The sequence below is a fragment of the Ovis canadensis genome, chromosome 5, assembly GCF_042477335.2.
Source record: "Ovis canadensis isolate MfBH-ARS-UI-01 breed Bighorn chromosome 5, ARS-UI_OviCan_v2, whole genome shotgun sequence".
NCBI classification, from domain to species: Eukaryota; Metazoa; Chordata; class Mammalia; order Artiodactyla; family Bovidae; genus Ovis; species Ovis canadensis.
In genome coordinates this window covers 34,878,641-34,892,824 of record NC_091249.1, presented here as the reverse complement: position 1 = coordinate 34,892,824, position 14,184 = coordinate 34,878,641, and the positions used below count along the sequence as shown (strand labels likewise).

The 14,184-nt window shown below is 46.4% G+C and overlaps 2 protein-coding genes across 10 annotated transcripts in view; one reads left to right on the top strand and one right to left on the bottom strand.

The window, feature by feature from the left end:
• Window positions 1-14,184, bottom strand: part of LOC138441089 (prolyl 4-hydroxylase subunit alpha-2) — a 145,640-nt gene that overhangs the window by 81,967 nt on the left and 49,489 nt on the right. The window lies entirely within an intron of this gene.
• SLC22A4 (solute carrier family 22 member 4) overlaps window positions 5,619-14,184 on the top strand; it is a 42,326-nt gene continuing 33,760 nt past the window's right edge. Inside the window, exon 1 of one of the 4 annotated variants that reach the window (XM_069591528.1) lies at window positions 5,619-6,451. In XM_069591528.1, coding sequence (XP_069447629.1) covers window positions 6,059-6,451 — 393 coding nt within the window. In that variant the 5' untranslated portion in view covers window positions 5,619-6,058. The remainder of the gene's footprint in view (window positions 6,452-14,184) is intronic. The other 3 variants (XM_069591527.1, XM_069591530.1, XM_069591529.1) reach the window with 3 other exon arrangements.

Below are 14,184 nucleotides of genomic sequence, written 5' to 3'. Positions count from 1 at the left end.
TGATCTCTGGTTCCTCTGCCTTTTCTAAATCCAGCTTGAACATCTGGGAGTTTACCATTCATATACTGTTGAAGCCTGGCTTGGAGAATTTTGAGCACTACTTTGCTAGCGTGTGCAATGACTGCAATTGTGTGGCAGTTTGAACATTCTTTGGCATTGCCTTTCTTTGGAGTTGGAATGAAAACTGACCTTTTCCAGTCCTGCGGCCACTGCTGAGTTTTCCAAATTTGCTGGCATATTGAATGCAGCACTTTCACAGCATCATCTTTTAGGATTTGAAATAGCTCAACTGGAATTCCATCACCTCCAATAGCTTTGGTTGTAGCGATGCTTCCTAAGGCTCATTTGACTTCACATGCCAGGATGTCTGGCTCTAGGTGAGTGATCACACCACCGCGGTTATCTGGGTCATGAAGATCTTTTTTATATAGCTCTTCTGTGTATTCTTGCCACCTCTTCTTAATATCTTCCACTTCTGTTAGATTCATACCATTTCTGTCCTTTATTATGCCCATCTTTGCATGAAATATTCCCTTTGTATCTCTAATTATCTTGAAGAGATCTCTAGCCTTTCCCATTCTATTGTTTTCCTCTATTTCTTTACATTGATCACAGAGGAAGGCATTCTTATCTGTGTTATTCTTTGGAACTCTGCATTGAAATGGGTTTATCTTTCCTTTTCTCCTTTTCCTTTTCTCTTCTTTTCTCAGCTACTTGTAAGGCCTCCTCAGACAACCATTTTGCCTTTTACATTTCTTTTTCTTGGGGATGGTCTTGATCCCTGCCTCCTGTACAATGTCATGAACCTCCATCCATAGTTCTTCTGGCATTCTATCAGATCTAATCCCTTCAATCTATTTATCATTTCTACTGTATAATCATAAGTGATTTGATTTAGGTCATATCTGAATGGTCTAGTGGTTTTCCCTACTTTCTTCAAGTCTGAATTTGGCAATAAGAAGTTCATGATCTGAGCCATAGTCAGCTCCTGGTCTTGTTTTTGCTGACTGTATAGAGCATCTCCATTTTGGCTGCAAAGAATATAATCAATTTGATTTCAGTATTGACCATCTGGTGATGTCCATGTGTAGAGTCATCTCCTGTGTTGTCGGAAGAGGGTGTTTGCTATGACCAATATGTTCTTTTGCAAAACTGTTAGCCTTTGCACTGCTTCATTTTGGAGTCCAAGGCCAAATTTGCCTGTTACTCTAGGTATCTCTTGACTTCCTACTTTTGCATTCCAGTCCCCTATGATGAAAAGGGCATCTTTTTTGGGTGTTAGTTCTAGAAAGTGTTGTAGGTCTTCATGCTGCTGCTGCTGCTAAGTCACTTTAGTTGTGTCCGACTCTGTGTGACCCCATAGATGGCAGCCCACCAGGCTCCCCCATCCCTGGGATTCTCCAGGCAAGAACACTGGAGTGGGTTTCCATTTCCTTCAATGCATGAAAGTGAAAAGTGAAAGTGAAGTCGCTCAGTCATGTCTGACTCTTAGCAACCCCATGGACTGTAGCCTACCAGGCTCCTCCGTCCATGGGATTTTCCAGGCAAGAGTACTGGAGTGGGGTGCCATTGCCTTCTCCGTGTAGGTCTTCATAGAACCATTCAAATAATACTATTACTTAACTTATATGACAACCTCACCCCTAAAATCTAGAGCTAGTGATCAGAAGGCTGATGACAACTGCCACAACAGTAAATAGTATTTCCATATCAATTTCCCAGATTCAGACCAGTTCACAAGCTCAGAACCTATTGATTGAAAAGGAGGCCAAGTCTCTTTAAGAAATAACTCTCCTATACTGCCAAGTATATATGATAATTATTTCCCCAACTTTTCCCCACAAGGGATCTGTGACTGTCTCAGGCTACTCAGGCTGCTATAACAAAATACCACAGATTGAGGGGTTTAAACAATAGAAATTTATTTCCTCACAATTCTGGAAACTGGAAAGGCCAAGATCAACTGCTAATCAATTCAGTTCCTGCTGAGTCTTCTTCCTGGCTTGTAGATACCTCTCTGACATCCTTTTTTAATAAGGGCACTAATCCCATCATGAAAATCCCACCGTCATGATCTAAACCTAATTATTTCCCAAAGGCCCCATCTCTAACCACACCTCTATACTAGAGGTTAGGGCTTTAACATATGAATTTTGAGAGGGTACAATCAGTCCATAGCTGTGGCCTTTTACCTGAATAACTCTGGCCTGAGGAGAGGGAAAGACCCAGCCTTTTTGGATACAGAGTATGAACCGGCACTGATACCAAGGGACAGCAAGCAACACTAGGATCCCCTAGTTACACTTGGGTCTCATGAAAGCCAGGTGGTAAATGGGGTTCTCCTGCAAGCAAATGTGATGGATCCAAAGATCCACACTGGATCTTTAGTAGTTCCCTGGTCCCTAAGTGCGTAACTAGGATAGATACACTTAGCAGCTGGCAAGACCTTAACATTTACTACCTATTAGATAAGAGCAATTATGGTGAGAAGGACCAAATAGAAGCCTCTAACACACCCACATTCTTGACCAATTTATTTCATCAGAAGTAAAACCACCTCCTGGGAAGAAATGTAGAGATCCGCACCAATAGAAGGTTTTCTTCAGTGAGGATAAAAATCTCTTCACTTTTATGTGGAATAAATAGCAGGACATATCACTGTCTCGCCCTGGGGTTATGTTAATTCTCCTGCTCTGTCACAATATAGTATTTAGTGACTTTGATTGTCTTGATATTCCATGGAACCTCATGATGGTCTATGGAATTGATGTATTGATGTGTTAACGACATAATGCTAATATGTCATAACTTAGTGAGCAGATGTCCTAGAAGATGGGAGATAAAAAAGTGTGATTGAGGGCTTTCAATAAAGTTGATTTTTTTACCTTTTTTGTTCCAGAATGAGTTAAATGTATAAAAAGTAGACAAACTAGTGAAAAATGAATCCTTAGGGCTACTATTATAGCCAGACTTACTTCATCTATATCCTTGCCCACTTCTCTCATTCCATATGATTTTGAAGCTAACTGGTGAAGTTATTAGGGATCCAGTTGCCTGGAGCATACCAGGCCATCCTCTGTAAGGTAAAGGCAAGTTGTTGTACCTTGTACCCTCTACCACTAATAAAGACATAGTGCTTGATGGGAATGCTACTGTAACCCACTTAATGGGTATTTTGGGAGGCTCCCACTTTTGAGTGAAGCCCAGAGCAAGAGAGAGTGCTACAGAGTATCCAAGGTTCCCTGCCACTTGGACTATGTGACCCATCAGAATCAATAGCGCTAGAGATGTTCATGGTGATAACAATGCTGGCCAGAGTCTCTGATAAGCCCTAATAAAATAATTTCAATAAGATCTCTAGGATGCCAGAGCAAGGTCATGCCTTCTGCAGCAGAGAGCTATTTGCCTTTAGAAAAGCGGCTATTTGGCTATAGTAAAAACTGAGTACCTGGCAATGTGACATCAAGGGTCTATGCAACTAGAAATATCTAGTAAGAGCTGGGCACTGTCAGATTCTATCAAGTCATAAGATTAAGCAGGCACATCAGCAATCCATCATATAATAGAAATGGTAGGGTCAGGATCAGGACTGAGCAGGTCCATACAGCTCATGTAACTTAATGAACAGTGGCTCTAACTCCATGACACCTACACCTCAGCTCTACCAACACTTCTCAACTCAAACCTATGGTTTTATGGGGGTTCTCTATAACCAACTGACAGAGGGAAGAAAATACTCAGCCCTGTCTCACAGATGCTATCAACCAAAAAACGAATTTTTACTGCAACATAGCCCCACTTAGGAGTGGCCCTAAAGGACAACGGTGAAGGGAAACTTTTCAATGGTCCAGGTATAAGTAGGGTACTTGGGCATTCATTATGTATGGCAGGCAAAGTGGTTCAAGGTATGGATTTACATATACTCGTGGGTTGGGGCAAACTGTTTTGTCAAGTGGTACCTGTTGACTCTCACATACGTGTACAGCCTGGAAGTACAGGGAAGTTGACCAATGGAGCCAGAACTAGTTTAAACCAAAAAAAAAAAAAAAAAAAAAAGCCTCTTCATTCTCTATGGCTCTTTACTTCATTCTCTATGGCTGTTTAGGAGATCCCAGCAGGATTGAACTCCAATTATCCATAGAAATTAGGGTTGAGAAAAAGCTGAGGCAAGTGAAATGAGTGAGGCACTTGCCTCCGGTGCAAAATTTAAGAGGGTGCCAGGAAATACAATAATCAAGATAAGTAACACTTTAACACAGTATTTTAAAAAATCAAAACCAATATGAAACTCTATGAGGAACAAAGCTCCAAAATTTTAAGTAAAGATATGATCAGTTATTATTGACTTTTTCTTGGTCCTCAGGCTCGAGTCTTAGCATGGCACTGTCACTGATGCTGGTGACTACCAACGACCAGTTCAATTACACAGTCTTGTGTTGGCCTTACCTCCTTTCCTGTTCACTCTCCCTGGTCCTTCATTCCTTTCCCTAGGATAACTACTATAAATAAATGATCTCCACATACATTCTTATCTCAGGCTTTGATTTTTATTGGGGTTGAAGGGAGGATGAAATCTAAGCTAAGTAAGACAATGACGGCAAGAAATACTGTTCAAAGAAGGAAACTTTTGAAAGGAAAGGAAAACACTTAATGAAACAGTGCTGTCCTGGCACATCCAGACATAAGGTCTTATTACACGTAAGGAAACAGGTTCCAAGCGGATAGAAAGCCAGGCAAGACTACAGGTTATAAAAAATGGAGCAGAAATGCCTCCCACCTCTTAATCAGGGCCTGGACGCAAATGCACTTATATAAAATCTCCAAGAGGTGGGCCCTTCAGCCTGTCAATCCCTCCCACCTCAAGAACCCCAGGACTCCCATTGCAGTCCCGGACTCGCTCACACAACAGCAGAGGGGCCTTAGGCCTGCACACTAGCAGACTGGTCCCTGCTCTGGCTCCCCTGCCAAATCTGGGCGACAAACTGAACCTTTTCCTCCTCCCTTCCTGCCTCCCTCTGTTCCCCGACTGGGAGCGGTCACTTCTGCAAACCAGAAGCTTCTGGCAGCCATCCTCGAGGAAGAGCCCCGGGGAATCAAAATCAGAGCCCACGAGTGGTGACAGCTGGGTCTCTATTACCGTGCTCTCACAAAGGGTCAAGCTCCGCGTAGAATCTTCTCCAGAGGCCCCAACAGGATCCTGGGACCACCCGGTAGTCCCTGCTCCCCACCTCCCCTCAGTCCGAGCCTGTCTCTGACGAAGTGTGACCTCGAGCATCTCTTCGGGGCGCTGGGCTTGTTTCCCCCTATTCAAGGTGAGGCTGCGGGCTGTCCGGAAGCCGGCAGCCCAGGACTGGGGGTCGCGAGCTCCGGGTCGGCGGGCGCGGGCGCGCTCCTGTCACCCCTGCGCCCGCAAGCGTTTCCCGGGAGCACGGGCTCCACGGACTCGCCCGTCCGCGCCCGGCCCGAGGCTCCCTGAGCTCAGACCCCGAGTTGGCGGCGGCAGCGGAGAGATCCCAGCCCCGGGCGAGGCCTGAGGCGACGGCGACAGGGAGGTCCGACCTCTCAGAGCCCTTGCTCTGCGGCCTCGACTCTGCCCTTAACGCTCGACTCCGCCCTTAGACGCTGCCCAACCCGGCAGCCCGGGGCTGGGCGCTCAGCCCTTAGGGGGCGCCGGGGCGCGCAGGGGCAAGGTAGGGGCGGCGCTGGAACCAGTCCTCTTTTTCCTAAGCCCGCGGCCAGCTGGCCTCCTGGCCCCCGCCGGGTGGCCGCGGGCGGGGGGCGGAGCCGCCCCGAGCTCCACCCGGCCCCGCCCCGCCCCGCCCCGGCCGGGTGGGCGGTGTGGTCCCGGGTTTCTGCTTCCAGAAAGTGGCGTCCAGCTCCCAGCAACCTTCTAACGCCCGCAGCCCGTTTCCCAGGAAAGGCCCCTACCGCGTGCCCCGCCGTCCCTCAGCTTGCCGGGTCCGCGAGAACGTTGTGACGCCCCCGCCCTGCACCGCGCGGCGCTGCCGGGGAACGCGCTCTCATCACCCGACGTTGCCCACTGCAGAGCGGCGGGAGCATGCGGGATTACGACGAAGTGACCGCCTTCCTGGGCAAGTGGGGGCCCTTCCAGCGCCTCATCTTCTTCCTGCTCAGCGCCAGCATCATCCCCAACGGCTTCAACGGTATGTCAGTCGTGTTTCTGGCAGGGACCCCGGAACATCGCTGCTGGGTGCCGGACACCGCGAACCTGAGCAGCGCGTGGCGCAACCACAGTGTCCCCGTGCGGCTGCAGGACGGCCGCGAGGTGCCTCAGAGCTGCCGCCGCTACCGACTCGCTACGATCGTCAACTTCTCGGCGCTCGGGCTGGAGCCGGGGCGCGATGTGGACCTGGAGCAGCTGGAGCAGGAGGGCTGCCTAGATGGCTGGGAATTTAGCCAGGACATCTACCTGTCCACCATCGTCACCGAGGTGGGTGTGTGAGCGACCCTTAATCTGCATCAGTCCCCCTGTAGACACCCTAGCCGTGCCTCCCTCAGCGTCCCCAATTCCTCATCAGACCTGGCTAGCAGTCATCTGGGTTATACTTGTAACACAGGTGTGCAGCCCAAGAGGGCAGGACTCGCTTAGGATCATTCCTGGTCAGTTTGTCTAGTAGGGAGGGCATGAAGAACTGAGAAGGGAGGCAGCTGTTAACTGCCTTTTTCTCTGGCAGTTTCACAAGAGGAGGTTGTTTCCCAAGAGCCTAGACTATCAACCCCAGGCTCCCCAGATATACAGACTGAGTCCAGTTCCTGCCACAGGCGTGAGAAGGGGTGTGGGGATGCTGCTGAGACCATGTGCAGACACAAAGAGTCTTATTGCTGGGCAGGGCATGGGCAGGTCTGGTCTGTTCCCTGGCCACAGACTTCTGGAAGCATCAGGGGCTCTCCTGATCTGCTATACAACTATGGTAAGGTTTGGGTCCTGTCCTGAGGCTCTAATTTCTCCACAAAGGAGCAGGAGGCCTCCTGATACTGGTGGAGAGGAGGGAACTAGAGGAGGTATAAGCCTGGTTCCAAGGCACTCATGAAGGGACAGACTCACAGAGACAGTGTAAGCACAGAGCTCAGGGCCTTCTCTGGCTTCGATCCCCTAACTGGAGCTCGTAGTGCTTACCTGCCTTCTGCCCACAGCTGGATCCTGAGGCATCTAAAAGTAGGGGTCAGCTCATCCCAGTTCCTGGAAGTGCGGTAAGCATCTGGGCTAGAGCTGGCCCTACTAACTGCAGTCCTCCTCGACAGCTGGGTTCACCTATCTCTTTCCCCTCCTTTAATAGTTCTGTTCACCTCAGGATGTGAGGGGTGGGTAGGTAGCTGCTGGTTTACAAGTCCGTGGCTATCCCTGTTACACTTGGCCCAAGTGGGCCTCTGGGAAAATACATCATTCCCCATCTGAGGATGCACAACATTACACACTCACAAACACACAACCGGATTTGCCTTTTTCAGCAGCTTTTCCCTTACTTGCTTTCTTTTTGGGTACTATAAAAAGTAGTATGTGAGTAAAGTAAAAAGCAAAGGAGCACTAGTCATTGGGAGGAAGGAGGAGAGAAGCATGAAAGTGAGTAGGGTAGGTGATTCTCCCTAGAGAGGTGGTGGGACAAAGAGTTCTGGAGTCAGATAGGTAGACTGGTTCTGGCCCCACCCGTAAGCACTAGCCTTCAAATATTTGCATATTCATGTTTATGGCAGTATTATTCACAAAAGGTAAAAGCAACTCAAATATCCAGCAACAGATAAATGGATAAATAAAATGTGGTATATACACACAATGGAATAGTATTCAGCCTTCAAAGAGGAAGGAAATTCTGACACATGCTACAACATGAATGAACCTTGAAGATATTATGCCAAATGAAATAAGCTAGTCACAAAAAAAGACAGAGACTGTTTGATTTCACTTATATACTATATGGAGAGTAGTCAAACTCATGCGAACAGAAAGTAGAATGGTAGTTGCCAGGGGCTGGGAGGGGAGGGAAATGGGGTGTTATTTAATAGATATAGAGTTTTGTTTTGCAAGTTGAAAAGAGTTCTGGAGATTGATTGCACAATAATGTGAATATATTTAATACTACTGAACTGTACACTTAAAATTGTTAAGGTGGCACATTTTATGTTGTGTGAATTTTATTACAGTTGTTAAAAATGAGGATCATAAGAATGCCCAGCTTATCTGAGTTGTTGAGAGGATTCAGTGAGATCATGTACTACACAACATCCCTTAGCACCAGCAAATGGGCAACACGGGTGGGTGGATGAGGAGCAGTAAGGGCAGGACCTCGTCATCTCTGGCTGGGCATCAGGGGCACTTGGGGAGCTGTTCTAAGGGCCAGGTTTCAGCCAGTACAATGGGTGATGAGACTTGCTGAAGGCAGAGCCCCTTTCCCAGGGTGGAATTCTAGGGCCAGAGAATAGGACACAGGTCTGAATCCACTGCCAGGGGAGAAACGCCCTCGTCTCCCTGACAAGAGCAAGTTGGGGACCCTGAGCAAGTTCTCTGCACCCCTCTGGCCCCACACTGGCAGAGGGATCATCCTCAGATGGTCTCTTCTTTATACCTCTGTATGGGATCTCCTGATGGGCATATCCTCTGGGACAGAGGAGCCCACCTGAACTGACCCCCTGAACCCTTCACAGGGAAGACAGGTCAGTCAGGGACCAAAGGAGGGCATGTTTTGCCATGCTAGTACTTTCCATGGGATGCCAGGAGGCGAGAACCTGGTATCTGAGTTGGGACCTATGTGAGTGCATCTGTCTGGGTATATACGTGTATAAGGTAATTTCCTTCTTCAAGGACTATTTGTGAAATGCAATTCATTTGTCCTGTTCAGAGCTAAGAATCACTTGAAAAAACAAAACTTTATCTTGAAATAATTTTCATTTAGAGAAACATTGCAAAAATAGTACAGAGAGTGTGCTGATCTCCAGGGGGCCTAGATTCAGGAGCAGGGCCACAGGACAAACGTTGGGGGTGAGTCTGGCTCCTGGCCAGAGTCTAGGCATGGGCTGGCCTTTGCCTCAAACATGCCTTCCTCTCCCATGGAACATCATTAGGCAGACTTGACCCTCTTCGGTCCATGGGCTGAGAATGCTAGGCAGTCATCTCTGAGCCAGGGCGCACACTCCAGAGGCCCTGGGCGGGGGAGGAGGCGGGGCTTGTTTGGTAAAGAGCAGCTTTCTGTGGCAGACCACCAGCGACCTGAGGCAGGGCTGCTGCTCCACCATGTCGATTGCTATCCTCTCCTTCAGCTGGAGGCATCCTCTAGAAACCTGTGCAGGAGACCCGGGTTCGATCCCTGGGTTGGGAAGATCCCCTGGAGAAGGAAATGGCAACCCACTCCAGTACTCTTGCCTGGAAAATTCCATGGATGGAGGAGCCTGGTAGGCTACAGTCCATGGGGTCGCAAAGAGTCAGACATGACTGAGCGACTTCACTTTCACTTTTCATGCCCTTAACCATGATAGAATGTCCAAAGGGCCTGGGCCTCTGGAGGCACTAGCCTTGTGCTGTCTTTCTTAGGACCTGGGATTAGGGCTTGAACAAAATAGGACACACTGATTCCCCACCCACAGCTCAAAGGTATAAAATAGGAACAAAGGAGCCTTATCCTTTGCTAACAGGGTGCTTGTGGGAGGCACTAGGAGCAGTGAGAGAGGGAACGATGAGACCAGAATGAGCTTAGCATCTGACAACTGCTTGGGACTCCATATGGCAGCTCAAAGGGATGTACCTCCTTTGAGCCTCTGCCAAAGCTGAAGAGTTTGAGCAAGAAGCAGGTTTAGGCTGTTTTCTTTCCATCCGACTTACAGGCTGCCCTGGAATACTGCTGGCTAGTGTGAGACTGGCAGCTTGGTTGTCGGGACAGCCTGAATATCAGACCTGCCCTCTGGCAGATTCCAAAGGGGATAAAGTGGGAACCTCAGCCTCCAGCCAACACCAACAGACTTTTATTTCCAGGCAGTGCTGCAGAAAGAGAACAAGTACAGGAGACTGGGGGCATTTTCCTAGCTGTGGCCTGCGTTTGCTTCCCTGTTTATCAGCTGCCTCATGCCAGTTTGTCTGTTGCCTCTAAGTTCTGTTCCTCTAACAAAGGCCACCAGGATCTCAGAATGTCCCTTCGTCCAGAGGCTGCTTCACCCAAGCCTCCTGCCAAGTTTCTGGATAAAGATTTTGTCCATCTCTCCTGGTGGGCAGCAGACCCCTCACACGTTGTCCAAGAGATAGGGTGGTATATTGACCAAAACAAGCCTTGTCAGAGCTGGCCAGAGGAGCTGTAAATGCCTTGGGCCTGTGAAGGGACTGTAATTTCTTCTTTGTGACAGGCTGTTTGTATGTGCTAAGTTAGTTCAGTTGTGTCTGACTCTTTTTGACCCTATGGACTGTAGCCTGCCAGGCTCTTCTGTCCATGGGATTCTCCAGGCAAGAATACTGAAGTGGGTTGCCATGCGCTCCTCCAGGGGATCTTCCTGACCCAGGGATCGAACCCATGTCTCTTATGTCTCCTGCATTGGCAGGTGGATTCTTCCAGGCTAATGCAGGCCTGCCTTGTTATCTGAAGCCTTGGTATAGTTTTAAGCATATCTCTAGAGTCCAAAAAAATATATAAACAAATAAAATAGCAGGGATCTCCATTTGAAGTAGAAAGAATAGAGCCTCAGGGGAAAGGCTTTGTTGACTCACATATCCCAACAATTGACACAGACAGTCCAAGGCTGGTGGCGCCTGGTCTGTGTTTACAGGACTGGAAACAGGACTGAGTGCCCCTTCTTCTTCCCTCAGGCCCCTCCATTCCCATCCCTACCATCCCACTTAAACTCCCTGGGTCTTTGGCTTTGGCTCCACCTCTGATGACCAGAGAACTCTTCACCAATGCCTCTCCACCTGCGGGTGCTTTTTCTTTACATCTAATATAAGAGAAGAAAGATCCTGAGATTTTTAAGAGTTAGCCTCCCAGCTTCTGAGCTCCAAGTGCAGAGGCTTAATTCCTGGTGAGTGCAGCCAGGAGATTGGGGGATCCCATCCTCCACTCAGTCCACACTCCCGTAGTGGCGCCTCTACTCTAGTGTCCACAGGCTGACAAGACGGGGGCCCTGGATGCCCTTATCCCAGTGTGTTGTCGAGTGGAGATTCCATGCCAAGAGAGGCAAGCCAAAAAGGATGCTACCACCTCCAACCAGTGTCTAACTCAGAGGGCACTTTCCCTTACCCCAGCCTGAGCAGGGGCTCAGATATTTTCCCCCAGGAGAAGAAGTAGTCCATAACAATAGAGAGCTCTGAAGCTGTCCCCGCAGGAAATAACTTCATTTCACACAGGATGTACAGAAGTTGAAGCCTGAGAGTGCACTTTAAAACAACAGAAATCGTGGTGGTAAACAATTATGAGGAGACTGGTAGCTCCATTAGAGCAACAAGCTAACCCATAGGGCAGCTAGATTACCAGAGAGAACCAGAAAACAAGACAGCTCATAGCAACACTCCTGGAGTCAGAACAAACCTCACAGACTTGCCTCAAAACTGCTCCTTCAAAGGGGCTTGAATTGAATTGAACTAGTCTGTGGCATGTTTTGTGCCCCAGCGCACACTAAAGGAATGATATAGCAATTGGTGGAGCCTGACAGCTAGGTTGGATGGCATCACTGACTCAATGGACATGAGTTTAAGCAAACTCAGGGAGATAGTGAAGGACAGGGAGGCCTGGCATGCTGCAGTTCATGGGGTTGCAAAGAGTCGGACACGACTTAGCGACAGAACAACAACAGCTAGGTGTGATATCAGCAGAGGGAGACAGCTTGATAGAAAACATGGGGAAAGAGACAGTCAAAAAGAGCCCTGCTAAATCCATTGTTCTCCCAAGGTGACTGCACACATGCCTAAGGCTGTGTCCTCTGAAGAGCAACACCAGAGGCTTCACACTGCAGGGGAAATAGTCTTTAATAAGAGTCCAGCCAAGTCATTAAACAAACAAAAAAGCAAACAAAAACAAAGACAGGTACCCCTGGTGTGTGTCGGGGTGAGAAGGGGCGTGGGGGAGAAAATTCAATGCTCAGAGTTTCTACAATGTATTTTCTGAAATGTCCAGTTTTTAACCCAAAATTACAAGACATACAAAGAAACAGGAAAACATGACCCACACTCAGGAAAAAAGTAGGGAACAGAAACTGCCCGAAAGGGCCTAGATGTCAGATTTAACAAAAACTTACAAGCAGCATTGTAAGTATTGTCAAAGAACGAAAGGAATTCATGCTTAGAAAGGAAAAGAAGGCACAATGACAGTGTCTCATCAAATACAGAATACCAATTAAGATATTAAATGAAAGTCATATAAAAAAGAATCAAAGTTTCTGTAATTGAAATAAACAGTAGCTGAAATTTAAAAGTTCACTAGAGAGCCTTTACTAGTACTTTGAATAGACAGAAGAAAGAATCAGCAAATTTGAAGACAGAGAAATAGAAATTATGTAATCCAAAAAAACAGGAAAAAAAAAGAGTGAAGAAAAATGAACACGTTCTTAAAGCAATGCGGAACATTGTTAACCAGACTAATGTGCATAAAGGGAACACTAGAAGGAGAGGAGAGAAAGAAGGAGAAAAAAACGATAGTGAAAGAAATAATGACTGAAAACTTAGCAAATATTAAAAACATTCATCTACACAGTTCAGCAGCTCAATTCCAAGAAGAAACAAAAATATTTTTGCACACAGGCAAAATCATGGTAAGATTACTTAAAATCAAACACCAAGGGAAATTTTTGAAAACAGTAAGAAAAATAGGACACATGCAAGGGAACCCTAATAAGATTTACATTTGACTTGTCATAAGAAAGAAAGGAGGGGACTTCCCAGGTGGTCCAGTGGTTGAGAATCTGTCTGCCAATGCAGCGTCCACGGGTTTGATCCTTGGTCCAGGAAGATTCTACATGTTGAGGGGCAACTAAGCCCAAGCACCACAACTACTGAAGCCCACACACCCTAGAGCCTGCTCTCCACAGCTAGAGAAGCCACTGCGAGAAGCCTGCGCTTCACAACTAAAGAGTAACCCCCACTCGCTGCAACTATGAAAGCCTGTGCAAGGGAAGAAAGACCCAGTGCTGCCATAAGCAAATACATTTTAAAAAAGAAACAAAGGAGGCCAAAGCCAGGGGGATAACATATTTAAACTGCTGAAAGAAAAAGCACATCAACCAAAAATCTTATTAATGTAACGAGCAAAACTATCTTTTAAAACTGAAATAGATATTCTCTCTCTCACACACACACACACATAAGAGAATTTTTGACTAGCAGTGCTACCTTACAAGAAATACTAAAGAATGTTTTTTCAGGAATAATTATTTTTCTAAAGCACAACTTATTCTTTGAAAACTACAAAGCATCTTTGAAAGAAATGAAAATCTAAATAAATGAAAAGATATCTCATGTTCTGTTCATGAAGCAGAAGGTAATATTGTCAAGATGGCAACTCCCCAAACTGATCTACAGATTCAACACAAAACAGATTCAATATCGTTAGTCATTAGGAAAATCACAACCACAATCAAGTCAAAACCATAATGAAATACTGCTTAATACCTCCTGGGATGGTTAAAATTAAAAAGATATACAATACCTTGATAGGAATATGGAAAAATTGAAACATTTGTTCATTACTGTTGGGTTTATACAATGATACAGCCACTTTAGAAATACCCAAGAGAAATGAGAACATATATCCTTGCAATATCTTGTATACAAAAGTTTATAACAGCTTTATTCATAATAGCCAAAAAGTAGAAACAACTCAAATGTCTAGCAACTGCTAAATGGCTAAATAAAAGGTGGTATAGCCAAACAGTGGAATATTATTCAACCATAAAAAGGAATAAAGTACTGATACTTAGTACTTGAACAAAGTACTGATACTTAGAACAACATGGATGAACCTTGAAAACATGCTACCTGAAAGAAGCCAGTCACAAAAGATTGCATATTGTATTATTCCATTTATATTAAATGTCCAGTGTAAACCCATCTAACATTGTTCAAAATAGAGTAGCCCCTGTCAAGGGCCACTATCAAGTCTCTTTCAGACACCCAAGGACTGGAAAATTACTGAAGACAAGAAGTTACAGATTCTCAGAAAAAAACAAAAACAAAAAACACAGCCTATTGAAGCACAGCTA